General features: G+C 39.1%; 1 protein-coding gene across 1 annotated transcript in view; it reads left to right on the plus strand.

The window, feature by feature from the left end:
- Positions 1–19,410, plus strand: part of CTNND2 (catenin delta 2) — an 805,106-nt gene that overhangs the window by 602,646 nt on the left and 183,050 nt on the right. The window contains exon 11 of the mRNA XM_057710226.1: positions 17,725–17,908. Coding sequence (XP_057566209.1) covers positions 17,725–17,908 — 184 coding nt within the window. The remainder of the gene's footprint in view (positions 1–17,724; positions 17,909–19,410) is intronic.

A 19,410-nucleotide genomic window follows, 5' to 3' on the forward strand; every position in this document is an offset into this window, starting at 1 on the left:
GGCAAGTAGCTCATATGCTCCTAAGAAGAGGTTTAATTAAAAGGAATGCCAATGGGAAGGAGATGGTGTTTGGTACTAGAGCTCCAAAAGTGAAGATTGATTGCTGGCATGTGGCATTGGCTAGGGCCAGCAAAACAGGCACTGTTGGTGGAAAGGTCATGAGATGGCTCTTTCTGGAGAGGATTTTGGCAATATGCCTCAGTGTTTAAAATGTAAAGACCGTTTACCCAGCAATTCAAGTTTTAGGAATTTAGATTGAGGAGCTACTAAGAAAAATCTTCAGATGAGTTAATATATAGAAAGCATTTAAAATATTCACTGGCACACAGTAGGAACCAATGTCAGCCAAAAAAAAAAAAAAAACAAACAGAAATGATCTAAATATTCATTAGCACCCAACTGGATGAAAACAGTCCATCAAATAGAATACTGCCTGGCGTTAAAAATTAACATGTGTCTAGATATTTGTTGATATCAAAATATATCCAGAACATATGTTGAATACAAAAAAATGTTATAGCACTTGTGCTGTGGTTCTAAGTGACACATGTGAGTACATGATAAGCACAGAGAAATGTACAAAGGAGTGTTCCCTCAAATTTGAATATCTCTTGGTAGATTTCTTTTTTTTTTCTTTATCCTTCATCCTTTTTTAAAAGACATGATTTTAAGGTTACCCCATGTTAATTTTATAATCAGGAAAAATTATTATCTTAGAAAACTTTAAAATATATAGCAAAACATGCCTTTTTGGGGAACTTAATATCTGATAAAAATTAACTATACAACAAAAGAGAATTCATTTTATACTCTGTATATCCACACAGAGAACTTGCTAATGACAAAAAAATTGATGCATTCTAAAATTTGGTTTGAAATAGACAAAGCGTGGAAACTCCAAAGTCCCGGCATAATGACTTAGTAAAAGTCACCTTCAGTTCTCAGGAAACAGCATCGTTTTTACACTAACCTAAGGGTCAGTCAGCAGATAAATGTGTTACATTTATTTAGCACATTCAACGGTATCTCTAAAAGTCATTTTATCAATTTTCTAATTTTACCTGAAGGAATAATGCTGAATGTCACATAGCGTTTAGATAAGCAAGACTGTCCCTTTTCCTAAATTGTTTTCTGAAAATCCTATTACATTTTACGTTCCAATCATAATAGACGCCTTGCCTGTATGCATGCTTTGCAGCGCTCTGGCTCTGTTGCTCCTGCTTTGATTCGGGAAATACCTAAAATAAGTGATTTTATCCCCTGGTGTCATTTGTTCTGCTTATAGTCACTGAATACATGCTGTAATGATCAGCTGAATAACACATTTTCATTTGTCCTCAGTCAACCCACTCATGGGCCTAAAACAGATGCTTTTAAATGAAAACTGTGGCTCAGATTTTCATGAATGCATGCAATAAAAGAACTTGAACTTTCAGATTACCTGTGATGAAAAAAAAAAAAAAAGCGCAGTAACTAACAGAGCAAGGTGTCAGCTCAGACTCTTGGGAGCAGTGCAGCTAACTTTTTCTAGCATTTGTCTTCTTCATGCCAAAATGCCTTCACCACCAGACTCTAAATGTAGGCGTGCTTAGGACCAGCCCTGGGCATTTGGTTCTTGGTTTGCACTCTATTTCTGCGACTTCATCCAGTCCCACAGTTTTAAATCCCATCTAAATTCAGAGGGCTTCTAAATTCATCTCTCGAGCGCTGCACTCCAGACTCCCGCATCCAGCTGCCTCTTGATGTCTCCATTGGGTGTCTAATTGGCATCTCAAAGATAACACAGCAAAGGCTGCAGTCTGCACTTTCCCTCCAGACCTCTTTCTCCACCAGTCCTCCTCACCTCTGTTCTGCGAGGCCAGAGTGTCTCTTATTTCCTCAACCGCGTCACCTGGTCTGTCTGCCAGGCCAGACGTATGTCCAGCTTGACCACCTCCGTCTCCGCTGACCTGATCTTGTCTCCCCTGGAAATTCGAAATAGTCTTCTCACTGGTCTGCTCACTCTTTACCTCATTTCAGCCCATTCTCTGCTGAAAACCTCCGGAATGGCGTCTTTAAAAACCTCCAGAGTGGCGTCTTTTGGGGGTGATGGAAATGTTTGGGAATGGATAGAGGTGATGGTTGCACACCATTGTGAATGCCCTAAATACCACTGATTGTGCACTTTAAAATGGTGATTGTATGTTATGGAACTTCATCTTAATAATTAGAAAACATTTTTAAGTTACCCTTGTAGCTGGGCGGCCAATGGGGAATTTACGTTGTACTTTGTTTTTTAATGCTGTAGATGCACCAGGAAAGAATGAAACCTTGTAAAACAAAGATCCAATCATGACAGTTACCTGCTAAGTGATGTCCATCTGCACTTATCGATAAAACAGAAACTCTGGACTGTGGCCTCCAAAGCCCTTTTTAGGATGTGTCCCTTGCTCGCCTGCTCTCATCCGGGTGCCAGCAAGACACAGAAGGCACAATCAGCTAGGATGCTGGACAGACTTACATGAAGGGACTCTTTCCTAAGGTGCGGGTAGCGCTAAGGGACCGAGCCAGGGGTGGTCAGGCAGTTAGTGGCTCTCATCAGTGGAAGCAGTTGGAGGAAGCAGTGTTTCCAGAGCCCAGGAGACCAGGAGCCTTGGACTGCAGGTGCTCTAGTGACTGAGTGTCTTAGCTCTACAGGTATAACCACGTGGGGGAGGAGAATGGGCAGCAGAAACCCCCAGCCCTCTCTCCTCGTGCCTTCTGACCTCCCATAGATTCCTCCATTGGCTGAACCCAACTGCATGTTCGAGGGCATGGGTGCCTGGGGGATTCAGCACAAGGGCATAGATGATTTTTTTTTAAAGAGTGATGTGAGTCCTGACTAGACAGCGTTAGACATCATAGTGCTGTAGACACAGATTCGGTAGGAAAGTGAACATCAAATGCCTTGACTTTATCATCGGACATCCGTTTTCCTATCTAGACACTTAAAAAACCAAAGCACAGGGATTTTCCTTGGGTTCTAAACACAGAACACCTACATCCCACTCTCTTATAGTTTTGATGTCAGCTATATGGTCCTTTCTGAAAATCACTTAGTGTGGAGGGAACAAATGGAGTGCCCATTACGTCACCCCAAGCACTGTCTAACCATACAGACCTTCCTTGCATTTCCTGAAGAGGATGGTCTCTCTGCCTTATTTGACCTTTACAAGACCTTTTGACACCCTAGTCTCAGTAGCTCCCCCAAAGCTTCTTGACAGTTGAGACCTCTGCTGTCCCATTTTCACTGCTATCTCCCCAGCTCAGCTCCAAAATTGCTGGGCTTTGTGGAACTGAATTCTGAAGTGGCTTGCTCGCTCTAAGACTTGAAACAGTTCTGCTAGACAACGAATATTCTGTTGACTTGATGGATGAATAATTGAGTGAAGAGATAAAGGACTGAATGATACTATTGGATCATGATGATGTCCAAGTACAAAGATCTCAAACTTTGAAGCTCACTAATCCCTTTCACTAATCCCTTTAGTCATGATTGGTTGTTTTCCTGTGTTTGTCAGAGAGAAGTCATCATGGAAGAAACTGACCTTAACTCAGTTAAATTCACCAAAGCTAAAATGTAATAACTTCCAGTGATTCTTCACTCTGGCTACTTAAAAAAAAAAAAAAAATGCTGGTGTCAGGGCGCACCTGAGACCATTTGTATCAGAATTTCCAGAGCTGGGGACTGTGCCTTGGTATTCTTAATTTCCCCACAGTGGACAGCATGACAACTACTGTTCTACTGAAAGACCGTGGGTGTCATATTAAATGATGAGTATCCATTGATTGTTGGGAAATGTATTTCTTTACTCAATGACATTTTAGTGGGCACCTACCATACAATTAGGTCCATGGGCATTGACTGATATGTTACCCATTCATACCTGCAAGGGTTTGCTTTCTCTTTCTGGACACCTGCATGCCTTGCTCAGATTCCCTGGAGAATTCTTCTCATCTCTCAAGGGCTCATTAAACACACACACACACACACACACACACACACACACACACACACACCCATATAGCCTCTCTGATCCCATCCCTTGGTGATCTTTTATTACCTGAATTTTAATGACATACCATCTCTGACAGTTAAGGGGTTTTATCGTATACAACTCTATAGTGTAAATTTCATTTCTCATCGGGCAAGTGTACATTTTATCTTCCCAAGTAGACTCTGCTTAATTTACTATAGACTACCAAGAGTTCTTAGCAATACCTTGTTTTTACGCACTCAGAATGTATGCTGAAAAATTAAAACCATGGAAATGACACAGAGAAGGCACATTTCCCCAAATCTCTGATTTGAGTACTAGATTTTGTTGAGGAATGTGAGAAAGAAGAAAATACGTTTGAAGGAAAATATGCAATCATGAATGTTGGAACTTGGAGTTATGGAAATGAAAGTCAGAAATATAAATTTGAGAACGATTATCAGAGATTATAGTGGTGTCTTAATGTTCTAAATCACGGTCATCATATTTTCCATGAAAAATAACCACTGAATGGAGTGTCTTTAAGAGGCAAGATAATTTGGAGAGTGAGAACCTATATTTATAGCCCAGCTCTGTCTCTCTTGTTTGTTACCTGTCCTTGGGGGATTTTTGTAACCTCTTAAATCTGTAGTTATGAATCTGTAAAATGAAATTGATAGCAGTACCTCCCTCCCAGGCTTGGGGTAAGGATTTAATAAAACAGTGCATGTGACCTGACATTGGCCCTATAAATGAGGGCTTACAATGACTGTTAGTATTATTATAAGGGAGCACCAGTGTCAGACAGTTTTGATGTAACTGAAAATAAGATCTAGTTTTAAAATGAATGTGGTGAACAGAGGAAGGATTGAGTTTTCTAAAATTACGCTTCATCTCAGTCTGACTTTTGTTCAGTATCTTCCATGGATGATTATAGCTGCATATGTATTTTTAGTAGAGGTCAGCAGAATTAAATGTATGCAAGAAAAATCATTTGTAAAAGTTGTTTCAAAAATGAGTGTTCTTCATTCTATGAACTCAAATGACTTCTTGAAATTTCTCAGGTTACATGACCTGAGGCTACAAAGAAACTGGCAAAAGATGAAAAGAAGAACGTTGTCTCGTGTCCATGTATTCTGCTTCAAAGGACTGCATGCCGCATCACCTCTCTCCAATTTCAAGTAGCAAATTTATGTGCCTGACATTTGTCTGATTGTTCATATGTATTATGGTCAGACTCTTATCTGACCTTCACTTTCACCTACAAGTGCAATGCCATTGGATGACAGACTCACCCTCTCTGTGTCTGTTTCTTCATCTGTAAAATGGAGTTGGTTGAAGTTTTACCTGAGTTAACACATGCAAGGTGATTAGCAAAGACCCTCGTGTATAATAAGAACTCAAGAATGTTAGGTATTTTTGACTGTTATTCTTACTGTTCTTTTTTTTTAATGTGATCTTATTTTGGATGCCTGACTTAGCCACGTTCTGTGAAAATTTGAGATTCTTGTACGTTTCTTATCGCCCAGTAATTTCATTCATTTGCTTGTTCATTCAGTCAGTCATCTATTCAGGAATACCTATTGAGAGCCTACTGAAAGCTAAATTCTTTTCAATTCTGATTCGGTGAGAGCTGAATTAAAACTTCAGTCTCTGATGTCCAGCTATTTTTACGCTATCCATCTATCTCTTCATCAAGACTGCTTTTCTTTGAGAGCCATGGGAACTAAGGATGTGCGTTAAAAGAAAAATTATGAAAGTATAGTTGCTGTATAGTATTATATAAATACATAGTATAGCGGTTCACAGTTTTTAAAGGAAATACTCCATTTCCAGTTATTATAAAATATTGGCTATATTCCCTGTGTTGTACAGTATATCCTTGTAGCTTCTTTTATACCTAATAGTTTGTACCAGAAATTATGGTGGTTTGGATCCCATATTTTTTCCAATCATAATATGAGAATGTTTGTCTTTGACTCTCTTTCCTTGCCACACGCATGTGCATGCACACACACGTGCACACACACACACACACTGAGTCTGTCCGTCTCCCTCCCTCCCTCCCTCCTCCTTTCCCTCTCCCTCTCTCTCTCACCTCAATCATTTAAGAAAGGGCCAAACATAAGCTACTTTATTTAACACATATAATCTGGGAGCACAAAACTGCCGAGAAACACAACCAAAGCATAGGAAATCATTTTTATTAGCACATATAAGAAGATGATAATTGTCAGAAAAAGGACATCATCTTTAGCTACAGTCACTTTTAGAAAATGAGGCCCAGGGCCAGTTTCCAGAGATTATAAAACTCAGCCTGGGTGCTTTGGTGACATTTTTCCAAAGTTCTGGCATATTCAAGGTCATTGAGGAAGGGCTGTAGTTTCAAGCGAGTCCAATTTTATATTCCCAACTTGATCTCTTGGGAATTGAGAAATAGAGAATTCTATGGTTCATTTATAAAATGCTGCGATCAAACGTGAACCCATGACTTTCACAGATGGTTACTATCAGACATGGACATCTGTAGGGGAGGAGATTTTTTCCTCTGCCCATCTCAGGTTGTCCAGCTGAGGTCCTGTAATTTAGACAGGCAAAAAACAGATTAACAAGAGAAAAACAGAAGTTCATTAACGTGTGCCTGGTACATACATATGGGAGTGCCTAGTGATGAGTAACCCAAAGAGGTAGGTAGACCTTGGGCTTATATACCAGCTTAGGCTAAACAAAGGAAAAGGGGTGTGGGCTTCTAGGAGGGAGAGAGAAATTATGGGAAGATGACCAGGAAAAGCATGGTAAACAAGGGTTGTAGGTTAAGGTTTGTTATGCATATTTAAGTCAGTTAAGAATGAGTTAAGAATCCTTCTCTTCCCAGTATAAGAGAGGGAGACTTCTTGACAAAGGGAAATTTCCTTTATAAATATAAATATAAATTCCTTTACAAAAGGAGAACCTATGCTGACTTGAGAGCTTTTCCTGCCTCCGTTGGTGCTCATGGGCCTTTAGCTCAAACTTAAACATACGCCAAAGAGGCATATTTCAGGGTGGACACTCTGGTACCGTTCACATCCACACTATTTTCAACTACAATTTAATTTTTTAAAAAATCACCCGGAAAAGAGCATCCCCATTCTTAGACAGGAGCTATCAATACATTGCCTTATCCTAACTGGAGACAAGACTCATTTCCCGTGACTAGAATCTGGCCTCTTCTGCCTTTAGTGTAAACATTTAATAGAAGAATTCTAAAGAAGCTAGAATCTGCAGACTCCAACACAGACACACCTTAGCCTTGATTCTTTCTTCAAAAAAGGTTAGTCATCATCTTCTGTCTGTAAAATAACTTGGTTTTAGATTAATTCAGGCTCTGAAACAATAGTGAAGATCAGTTTGTCAACTACTCATCAAAAATTTAAGTGAGTATGGGCCTTTTGCTCATGCTAATCTGTACCAGCTTGATCTAAACTTTTAATGTATGCTGCTGGTACTAAAATTTAAAACATCAGAGTGTTGCTGGGATCAGTTTTGGCTTTGGAACAAGCTGACACCTCAACATTGTTGGCTGTATCTTGTAACACAGTTGTTTTAGAACTTCAGGAATTAAAACGTCTCAGCGGGGCCGAGGTGGATTTAATCAGCTTAAACCAAGATTTGCCTGATGTGTACTAGCAAAGATCTGATTGCTTCATAGGGTAAGAATAGCCCATTCTTCATCCCTCCTGGAGTTAACCATATTCTGTACATATTTTGAAAATGAGCAAGAATAATTCTGTTTGATTCTCAGTGTTTATGCATGTGTGATTATTTTTAAAAGAGTTCTGTATTTGGACCAGAAGCTGTAGGTGGCAGTAGTACGGTGGACAGTCTATGGTTATTGACTCTGACAGTGCAGTTCTTCTACCTGCTCACCGCACACACATTTACCAGTTCCTGCAGCCCTTTCATCTGGTCACCATCTCTGTGAGACTCTCAACTTCTTCAGTGAGTCAGATTCTAAAAGGATTAACCTTCACGTCAGCCCCAAGGTCACTGCAGTTTCCTCCCCAGAGATACTAAAGAGGAGGACTCGGAGGTCGTTTGTTTTGGTCAGCCAACTCCTGAGACCCCTAAACGAAAATCTGAGGAGTTTTGGCCTAAGGAATTACCCCTTTTTAAATTTTTTTAAATTATATTTTGATGGTCTCAAGTTAGATTTATTACAAATTGAGTGGTGGGATCACTTATTGTCAAAGAATGAATTGCTCTTGAGGGAAGATTTACAAAGTAAGACGAAATTTCAAACAGAACTTATTTCCCCACATATATCCTGAATTTACTTATATTTCATTGATAAAATCCATCATCCTACTCTAATTTTCTGAAACATTAATATATACAATTATTTTTAAAATTTCCTAAGAATCTGAAAAAATAGATATATGTATTTATGTAACTGAATCACTTTGCTGTACACCTGAACTAACACAACATTGTAAATCGACTATACTCCAATATAAAATAAAATTTTTTGAATAAAAAATAAAATTTCCTATGGTGCAAGACACTAAGTATTAAAATAAAATTCTTCTTTTTTTAATGCACTCAACCGTCTTTATTACATGTGTTTTGAGCACTTCCCTGCATGCATTACACACACATTTCCTATCCCATCCATTTCCTGAAATAACACTTATCAAAGTGGCATTTACATAGCACACTTTTAAAAAATAATTTCTATTTTTTATTGAGATATAATTGACACGTGTAAGTTTAAGGTGTGCAATGTGTTGATTCGATACATCTTTATATTACAATATGTTTACCATTTTAGTGTTAGCTAACACTCTGTCACGTCACATAATTACCATCTTTTTTGTGGTGAGAGCAATTAAGATCTCGTCTCTTGGCACCTTTGAAGTTCATAATATGGTAGTGTTGACTGTGATCAGTGTGCTGTGCATTAGATCTCCAGGACTTAACCAACCACTAGTTGCAAGTTTGTACCTTAACAACATCTCCCCAGTTCTCAGACCCCAAGCCCCTGGTAACCGCCATTCCACTCTCTGTCTTTATGAGTTCGGCTATTTTAGATTCCCCATGAGTCATATACAGTATTTGTCTTTCTCTGTCTGACTTATGTCCCTTAGCATAATGCCCTCAAGGTCCATCGTGTTGTCCAAATGGCAGAATCTCCTTTCTCAAGACTGAATAATATTCTCTTGTACCACCTCTTCATTATCCATTCATCTGTTGAAGGACATTTAGGTCATTTCCATAATTTGGCTGTTGTGAAGAATGCTGCAGTGCATGCAAGTGCAAATATCTTTTCTGTGTCTTGTTTTCATTTCCTTTGGATACATACCCAGAAGTGGGATTGCTGGATTATGTGGTAGTTCTAGTTTTAATTTTTTGAGGAACCTCCATATTGTTTACCATAGTGGCTGCACCAACGTACATCCCTACCAACAGTGCACAAGGGTTTCCTTTGCTCCGCATCCTCATCACTTGTTATCTATTGCCTTGATGATGGGCATTCTAATGGGTGTGAGGCAATAGTTCACTGTGCTTTTGATTTGCGTTTCCCTGATGAGTAGTGATGCTGAGATCTTGTTATGTACCTGTTGGCCATTTGGGTATCTTCTTTAGAAAAATGTCTGCTCAGTTCCTCTATTTTAAAACTGTTTATTCTTTTATTGTTATTGAGCTGTGTGATTTCCTTGTATATTTTAGATGTGAACCCCTTATCCAGTCTATGGTTGGCAATTATCTTCTCCCATTCCATAGGTTGCCTTGTCGTTTTGTTATTGTTTTTGTTGTGCAGAAACTTTTTAGTTTGAGGTAGCCCCACCTGATTTTTTGCTTTGAACCAGCCACTGTCATAGCAACATTTTGGTAAACTTTAGCATCGTCTCAAGATCAATGCTTTCATTTTTAAAAGCATTAAATGGGCGTGATTTATTAATCTCTTTGAGGCTACTATGTAGACTATCTGGAAGGTGGTATCTCAAAACAATCCTAATTCAACAATTGCACTTGAGGGTCACGACGTGTAAGGGGCAAGGTGAGAGCATTTATGTGATGCACGCAAACACTCATATGTACAGCGTGCATACACATAGACACATGCTTGTGCATGCATGTGCACACGTGTACACTCATGCATGTACACCATGCATGCACTTGCACATGTGCGTATTCACACACACACATGCTCACACACAAACGCCCACAGTACAAGTTCAGGGTCCCCAGAGTTTGACCACCATCCTCTACCCACCCACGAATCAAGGTGTATATGGGTGGGGATGGAAAAGGTGGTGACGGCCATTCACCCCCCAGTCCCCGTCCCATTCCCACCCCCATCCAAGGCCTGACCTTGAATTTTTTGTAAAATAAACTTGTTTGCCTTCTTTTGTAAGATAAACTTCTCTCTTCCCTCCCTTTCCCAGGTGCACAAGTTTTCACTCTCAGAATAAGATAAATGATAGATTAGTTTAAAATAAATCTTCATGTATATGTTAATTTAATTAGTTGATTATCTAAAGTAAAAATTCAAAACATTCACTTAAAATGAATTCAACCCAACTTTTCTTTGGTTTGGGCCTCACCTATGTTCAGGGATTGTGTTTCAGGTTTAAAAATTAAAAGCTAATGAGGAGGTCATAGGAAAATCTTACATAACCACAAGACAGTGTTTGATGTTATCATGATTTGACTTGCAATTATTAAAATACTTTTTTGTGGTCAATCTGAATTCCTGTTTTTTAATATAGTCTTTATCTCCTTTAGTAAGAAAAAACCCACAATTACCCTCTATTAAAATGGAGTAAAAGATCCAATGAAAGTAATTGATTTTATTAAAGAAGTTTTAATAAACCAATTACTGCTCATGAATATGGATACTCTCAAGGAAAAAAGTCATCCTGTGCCTGAAATGAAAATAAACTATATTTGAAATATATTTAGTATACATAATTAGTTATTTAAATGTCTTCTCAGCTAAACCTACTGTCAAAATTATGTTTGGAACAGCAGTAATTTTATACTGATAAAGGAAAGCGATTGAATACATATAATTAGAGGAAAGATGCTATAAAACAATTTTATTACAGATTATAATCTGGAAGAAATTAGCATATTTTCATCAGGTAAATTAAAATTTGCTAGTGACCATCAACCAAAATACTAAAACATTTTTATGTTACTTTTAGGTAAGAATAAACGGGGTGGCTTGTTATAGATGCCGAGTACCACTGTGAATTCAATTTATTCCACAGTTTTTCCACAAATTGAAATTTTGGCTAATGTAGAATTATTGAGGAATTAATATAAGAAAATTGCCCAAATTATGCACTAGAAACAAGCCTTCTAATGCTAAACTGATTGTTTTTTAGTGATAAAAATTTTTCTCTACTTGCTAAAAGGAGAATTTCTATAGAGTCAAAGGTTATACTCCCATGTAAATAACATTTTTGTGTTCTCATTGGGATTTGTTATTTTTAACATTACATCTTGCATCTGCTATTTTATTCTTTCAAATCATTACTTTATTTTGCTAGCAGTGTAATACTTTAAAAATGTTCAGTGCTTGAAGCACATATCCTATAAGGGTCATATCATCCAATTATTCATTCTTTTTTAAAAAATTTATTTATTCATTTATTTATTGGCTGCATTGCGTCTTCGTTGCTGCACACGGGCTTTCTCTAGTTGCGGTGAGCAGGGGCTACACTTCGTTGTGGTGCACAGGCTCCTCATTGCGGTGGCTTCTCTTGTTGCAGAGCACGGGCTCTAGGCACATGGGCTTCAGTAGTTGCGGCACATGGGCTCAGTGATTGTGGCTTACGAGCTCTAGAACACAGGCTCAATAGTTGTGGCACATGGGTTTAGTTGCTCCGTGGCACATGGGATCTTCCTGGAGCAGGGATTAAACTCATGTCCCCTGCATTGGCAGGCGGACTCTTAACCACTGCACCACCTAGGAAGTCCCAATTATTAATTCTTATAATCATTTAACACCTATTTGGTGAGCACCTAATGTGTGTCAGAGCATATTTCGTAGCTGTACGTGTTCTGGATGCTGTGAACACTCAGGGTCCTGGCTTTCATTTCTTGGCTGGGACCTCGTTGTGGGGAAGAGCAGTGAGAAAATGACAGAAAACCAAGTAATGAAAAAACATGGGTTGGGGAGTGGAGGAAGAAGAGAAATAGGTGAGGGAGAGCAGGAGATATGAACTTTCAGTCACAAAATAAAGGAGTCACAGGTATGAGATATACAGTGTGGGGAGTATAGGCAGTAATTACGTAATATCTTTGCATGGTGACAGATGACAACGAGACTTAGGGTGATCATTTCAAAATGTATAGAAATATCAAATCACTGTGTTGTGTAGCAGGATCTAACATAGTGTTGCAGGCCCATTATATTTCAAAAAACAAACTCATAGAAAAAGAGATCAGATTTGTGGTTAGGAGCAGCACAGGATGGGAGAATGGGGAACTGGATGAAGGCAGTCAAAAGATACAAAATTCCAATTATAAGGTAAGTACTAGGGTGATAACATACAACATGATAAATATAGTTAACACCGTTGTATGTTATATGTGCAAGTTGTAAGAGAGTGAATCCGAAGAGATCTCATTACAAGAAAAAAATTTTCTTCTGTTTTGTTAATGTAGTATCTTTATGAGATGATGGACGTTCACTAAACCTATTGTGGTCATCATTTCGTGGTGTATATAAGTCAGATCTTTATGCTGTATACCTTAAAGTCATAGAGTGCTGCACGTCAATAATATCTCCATAAAACTGGGGGGAAGAAAGAAAAAGCCTGGGAAATATGAGTTGGTAACGAGTTCTCTGCTGAAAGTTAAAACAGGAGATCTGAGAGCAAGAGTCTGGGAAGGTAGTTTAAACTGATCTAAAAAAAGCTTCTCCGAGTTTAGCACATTTAAGGTACATGTGAGCAGAAAGAAGGATTAGCCTCGGAAAGGTCTGGAGAAGAATATTCCAGACTGAGAGAGCAGTAAATCCAAGAGATGCGAGTTACAAACGAGCTTGTTATTCAAGGAGAAGAAATAAGGCAGCAATGACAAGAGCGAGATGAGTTGCCTTGATGGGAGAGCCATGAGGGCAGGGACTTTCTGTTCTGTTTGCTAATGTCCCCACCGTATCCAGCAGAGCCTGTGCACAGCAGGTCCTGAATATGTGCGGACTGGGTAAATGAATGAACCAAAGGATGTGAATCAAAATGAATTTAGAGAATGAGGGAAAGGCCTGATCATGAAACTACAATCAGAGGTTTAATTTTATTTTAAGCATAGCAGAATATTTTAAAGGATGTGTGGTAGACTGAACAGTGGCCCCCTGAAGATGTCCACAGTCCTGATTCTCAAATCCTGAGGCCGTTATCTTACATAGTGAAAGGGACTGTGCAGATGGGATTAAGTTAAGGCTCTTGAAATGGGGGAGATGATCTTGGATTATCCAGGCGGGCTCAATGTAATCACAAGTGTCCTTAGAACAGGGAGGGAGGAGGATCAGTCAGAGGAGAGGATGTGATCATGGATGCTGAGGTCCAAGTGACGTGGGCTTCAAGCCATGGAACGTGGGCTGCCTTTAGACACTTAAAAAGACAAGGAAAGTCTCCCCTTGGAGGCTCCAGAAGGAGCACAGCCTGCTGGCCCATTATAGACTTCAGACCTCCAGAACTGCAAGATAATAAACGTGCCTTATTTTAAGTGCTACACTTGCAGTAACTTGTTACAGCAGCAATAGGAAACTAATACAAGATCATTCCAAATTAAAGTGCCCATGTCACAAGTTGCAAACATGAAGAGGGATACATTTTTAAAAGTTAAATATCATTTGTCACCTAAATTAAAATGCATTTTAAATTTAGTTACAAAGTTTAGCTGATTCCCTTCCTGTACCTTCTGTGCTCTCACAGTAGACTTTAGAAGAGGATGGAGGAGTTGCAGGGAAATACAAAACAAGTGAATCTAACAACAGATCTAACTAGGAAAAAGTACTGTAAAGGGGAAAAAATGAGTCCAGTAGACAGAGGGAAAGGAGAGGGAAGGGAAAGGAAGGGGTGTTAATTACCGCTGCTGCAGAACAGATTACCCACCAATTTAACAATTTAACACAACAAAGGTTTATCCCATGCAGTGGCTGAGGGAGCGCAGGGGTGGCAGGTTTGCGTGTTTCTGGCTCAGGGTCCCACACGGATGAGGCTGCCTCATCTGAAGGCTTCACTCCGGCTGGAGGGTCCACTCCTCCCTGCTGGCGGGAGGCCTCCGTTCCTCACCCCACGGGCCTCTTCTTGGTACTGCTTGAGGGTCCTCACAGGGTGACGGCGGGCTCCCCATCTAGCAAGCAGCCCCAGACAGCAGGGCAGAAGCCACAGTACCTTCCCTGTGACTCCATCTCGGAACTCACTCAGTCACCTCCTCCGTGATCTGCTGGTCACAAAGCCAGGCACTGGGTCCAAGCCTCACTCAGGAGGAGAAGGACCAGGCTCCCCCGTTTGACGGGAATGTCAGGAAACCACCCAGGAGAAAGAGAGGAGTGAAGAAAAATCTGAGCAAAACAAGGGTTTCTCCTCTGTTCACAGAGAATGCCTAGATATGTCCATTTTTCTCCACTGTTCTCTCTCCCTTCATCAGGGACTAATGGATATGAGCGTACATATGTGTGTGAATGTGTGTACACGTGTGTGTGTGAGTATATGAATGTATGTGTATGTGTGTGTAAGTATGTTGTGTGAGTGTGTGTGCAGGTGTGAGTATATGTGTGTGTGAGTATATGTAATATGCATGTAAATGTGTTTGTGTGTGTGTGTGTCTGGCAAGATGGGTGTAGAATTCCCAGCTGTTTCCTACTTTTGAGTCCTGCTAGACATACCCACCTTTATCTCAGTGTCCCCCAAGACTGCTGATTCCACGCTCAGGCTTGTTTCTGTGTCCAGATAATCTAACCAAAACTCCAAGTTCAAAGGGCCCCCCGCAACTAACTGGTTTGCTGAATTCCCCCCAAAAGAAATTCTGCTGCGTTGCATCCACTTTACCAAGTCCTCATCCAAGCAGACGTGGTAAAGCTGCCCCTGACCAGAGATCCGCTGTGGACCTTTTAAGTCCAGGAAGCACGTGTGGGCTGCAAATAGAAACTAGGAAAGAAGGTTCAGAGATTTGGGTCAAGTGCTATGATAAGTTCACTGGAATGTGAAACTCAGACGGAGCCTGTCTGGAAAGGTGGACGGAATGTAAAGAGGAAACTTCTGTCCATGCCCGATTTGGAATTAGGTTACACTAATTAATGAATTCATGAGAAAGGTAATGGAGAGAACAGCTGGATAAAGAGTTACCTGAAATGTCATTTTCTTTCCAATCCTTTCGTTTCTCGTCAGATATTAGATTAGGCCTTTATCTTTTCTTTGATTTTCCCCCTTTCCTTTCCTACCTCTTTTCTGTTTGTTAGGAAACAATAAAAATTGCTTTATCATCATAGAATGCCTTTAGATTCTTGTAAATTCATTGCATGTAAAAATGCAAAAGTCTTTTACTATTTAATCTTGAGAGGAAATGTATTTTATAACAAAATATACCACCCATAGTTTAAAACATGCCTCAATTTTTTATTTACAAGCCTCAATTTTCATGTATTGGTGTTTTCAAATCAGGATTTAGGAATGAAAAAATTTCATGTTTTATGTCTGTATATGTGTTTTGTATACTTAGAAAAACAGAGTAACCTATAATGGAAAATAATCAGAAAAACAATATATATATAACTGAATCACTTTGATGTACACCTGAAACTAATGCAATATTGTAAATCAACTATACCTCAGTTTAAAAAAAAAAAAAACACAGACACAAACCCTGTAATGTGATAGTTTTAAAAGTTATCCTCAAATACAGTGTAGATAGTAATTTCATTTAAATGTGCTTTTTTTAAAACTGAAAACTGATTATTTTACGAGGAAAAAGAATACTTTTGTGAGACTACAAATGAATTATTCACTTTGATTATTCTAATTATCCAAAATTTAGTAAAACATTTCCTAATGGGATGAATAAAGAACAGCTTCATATATTATTTAAATTGAAATAAATACATATGATAAAAATACTCCTAGAATTGCACATCTGCCCAAGTCAGAATAGATTTTGAGCAACTTCTGTGTACCAGTGAGCATTTTTTGTATTCTCAATTTAGGGTACTAATAGCAAGGCAAACATGCACACAGAAGTATATAGAAAATGATCCACATACTGACACAAAAGTGGGCAAGATTTTTCTGTAGAAGGCCAGATAGTACATTGTTTAGGCTTTGTGAGCTGTACTGTCTCTGTCACAGAATCTCAGCTTTTCCCTGGTAGGACAGAAGCAGCCATAGATAATATGTAAGTGAACAGGCAGGGCTGTGTTCCAATAAAACTTTATTCACAAAAACAAACAGGCAGGATTTGCACTCAAGCCAAACCCCTGTACTAAAGGATTGATTTATACATTCTTAGCACCAAACCTGTTTTATTTTCTTTGCACTTACCTAGTAAAATTCCCAGCAAATGTTCTTTTGAAAGACCAGTGGAGAAGTTTGTCTCTAAAGTCACATTGTTATAGAACTGATTTAAAACTCTTATTTTAGTTATTAACAATCAAATATCATTGACTTTCAGATTAGTGTTATTAATGCCCTTGGGTAGTTCAACATGTGCAATGCAGGAAACTAATAAAACAAATTTCAGAAATAAGTGAGTTCTGTTTATTCATAACATGATAGATGAAACACGGTCTCATTTTACAATCTATTGAAAGCTTATTAAACAGGTAAACTGGAAGTTGTGTTTTCTAAAGACAACAATGATATTTTATTCTCAGGATCTGCAGTGATTATGTCTATTTAGATTAGTCTTGGGAGAAATACAGTCTTTCATAGGAAAAGAAAATAGTATTCTTTGTTTTTGTTTTTTTTACTTTTATGTGTACAATTTCAAACAACAAAAAGAATAATTATTTTAAAAGCATTTCAAATGAGATCATAACGTATATGTAATTCTTAAGGCCTTTTCTAAAGTTAATCCTATTTTGAGGTCTCTTTGTCTATTGTTGACACTTCCTCCCCTTTCTACTGCTTTGTTGTTGTATAAAGAAGAACAATCTATAGGTCCTCCGTGAGCATGGTTTTCAGGGAAAAGCGAACAGAACAGTCACCAGTGACAGTAAATTTAAATTTCTTGTTGAGCCTGTTATCATCAGACCTGATACTGGATTCTTGAAAGGTCCTGCACAATGATAGCTGGTTCTGTACAGAAACTAAATGAATCAAATAGACCACAGGTGCCTATTAAGGTCTTGGATAAGACAAAGATGTCTCACTAGTCTATTTCAGATGTCTTACTAGTCCATTTCAGATCACTTTCACAACTCCTCGGTCTTGGTTAGAATCTGGGGACTTGGGTCCATGGTGCTAATTGTGAACGGAAGCCTGGTTGGTATGCTCAATTCTGTCAGCGCCCTCAACCTCAGTTACTCTCCACCATGCAACGAAGATAATCATATTGCAGTTCCTCTGCCTACGTGTCCGATTTTCACAGCACTTTCGTAATGGGTTGGCACAGATGCTCTAAAATGAAGGGCACACTCTAGAACACATGCTTACACCGTCTTCCTCCCTCCTGCCCATGCTGGTAACTGGGGACAACAGTGGCCGTCCAAAAGCTCTGTTTGTGTGTTATCTTGCAGGAGTCCTTTGGAACCTCTCATCTTGCGATGCACTCAAAATGCCCATCATCCAGGACACCCTGGCAGTGCTGACCAACGCCGTGATCATCCCCCACTCGGGCTGGGAAAATCCACCTCTTCAGGATGATCGGAAAATACAGCTGCATTCCTCACAGGTGCTGCGAAACGCTACTGGATGCCTAAGGTGAGTCCCGAGTCGCTGCTGCTTCCTTCTGTGATCAGGTGCTTTTTGTCTCTGTAACTTTAATTGCCGTTTTGCTAAGGATCAGAGTGTTCTGGAATATTGACATGGTAATAGAGTGCAAGAAGCTAGAGAAAATTATTTCTAATTTGGTACTGAAGAGGTCTATGCATCTTCCACCGCCCTCTACCTACCCAGTATTTGACTTATTTAACATGTTTTCTTGGGTCTTAGGCAAAAAAAAAAAAAGGGAAACATTTTAATTCCAACCAAAAATGGTTTTCTTTGATTGAAAACTGTAGTTAACAGTCATTTCCCTTGTTGTGATATATCTTGCATGTAGAATAAGCAGGCAGACCAAGTGGCTGGAAGAGAGTCTATGACAAAGACATAGGGATCTAGTTAACTGCCTCCAGTAGCTATTTTTATTTTCTATTTTTTAAAAATTTTCAGTGTGACTGCAAGAGCCTGTAATTCTTAAAAATAGCTCTTTAATGAGGCCTGGGGTGTGAAATGTCTTTTTTAAATAATAAAAGTAGCAAATGTGTTATAATTTTCTCCCAATGCGTTTTTACAAAACTCATCACCCAGAAATCTCTTGAGATGTTTTAGATGCTTTGTTTAGTTTTTGCTCTCAGAAAAGAAGGTAATAATCAAGGTATACTTGTTCCAAAAGCTAGAAACTGTGTTCCCAAGGAAGCTGTACGTTGTACCAAAGTAGGAAATCTCTGCCGGTTCAACTTGATGATGGGATGGGTGGGATTTAAAATACCTAGTCAACCTATATTTCAAAAGTAAAATGTACAGGATTGCTTCAGCTGGGCTGCCTCAAAGCTGCCATTTCTCTTACAGTTGATCAGTTTCTAGGTATAAGAACCAGTCTCTACTGAGAAGGAAGAGAATCACCTTGGTGACATTAATAATAATGATCTCATGAATATTTATAACAGTGCTCTCAGCCTCCTGTCTTGAGAGGGGTGTATGTGTTTGCGTGAGCATGCATGCGTAGAGGGAGATAAGGAGAGAGGGCCTCCATAAATATCCACGTGCATTCATGGGCAGGAAGAGGAAGCCCTCTGACAATGTTGCTTTTCCCCAAGGTCACGAAATAATGATCTTTTGACGCGATTTCTCTGGATAGGCTCCTCCATCGGCCAGATTTACAGTTCTCTGAACCCCACTTTTGAGACATCGATTTTATAACCTCTTAAATTCTATTATCCTTCAGAAACCTCCTGCCCCACCAGCAGAAATATAACTCTTCTAAAGCTAAGACTGTAGGCACTTCTGACCCTTTTTACCTGATTTTTCTATTTCAGTTCTGTGCAACGATTACAAGTAGTTTTCCTCTCTTAGCATCCTTGACTTGTAGTGTCATTGTTCCTAATGAAGATCATGGAAGGAAGTGCCTCGGAATCAATTGTATAGTCAGTAAAGATCTGTTTAGCTCCATCAATTAAAATTCTTTCTAACGCAGTAACATAATTATATATTCATGATGTTTG

This window comes from Hippopotamus amphibius, chromosome 15 (genome assembly GCF_030028045.1).
Source record: "Hippopotamus amphibius kiboko isolate mHipAmp2 chromosome 15, mHipAmp2.hap2, whole genome shotgun sequence".
Taxonomy (NCBI): domain Eukaryota; kingdom Metazoa; phylum Chordata; class Mammalia; order Artiodactyla; family Hippopotamidae; genus Hippopotamus; species Hippopotamus amphibius.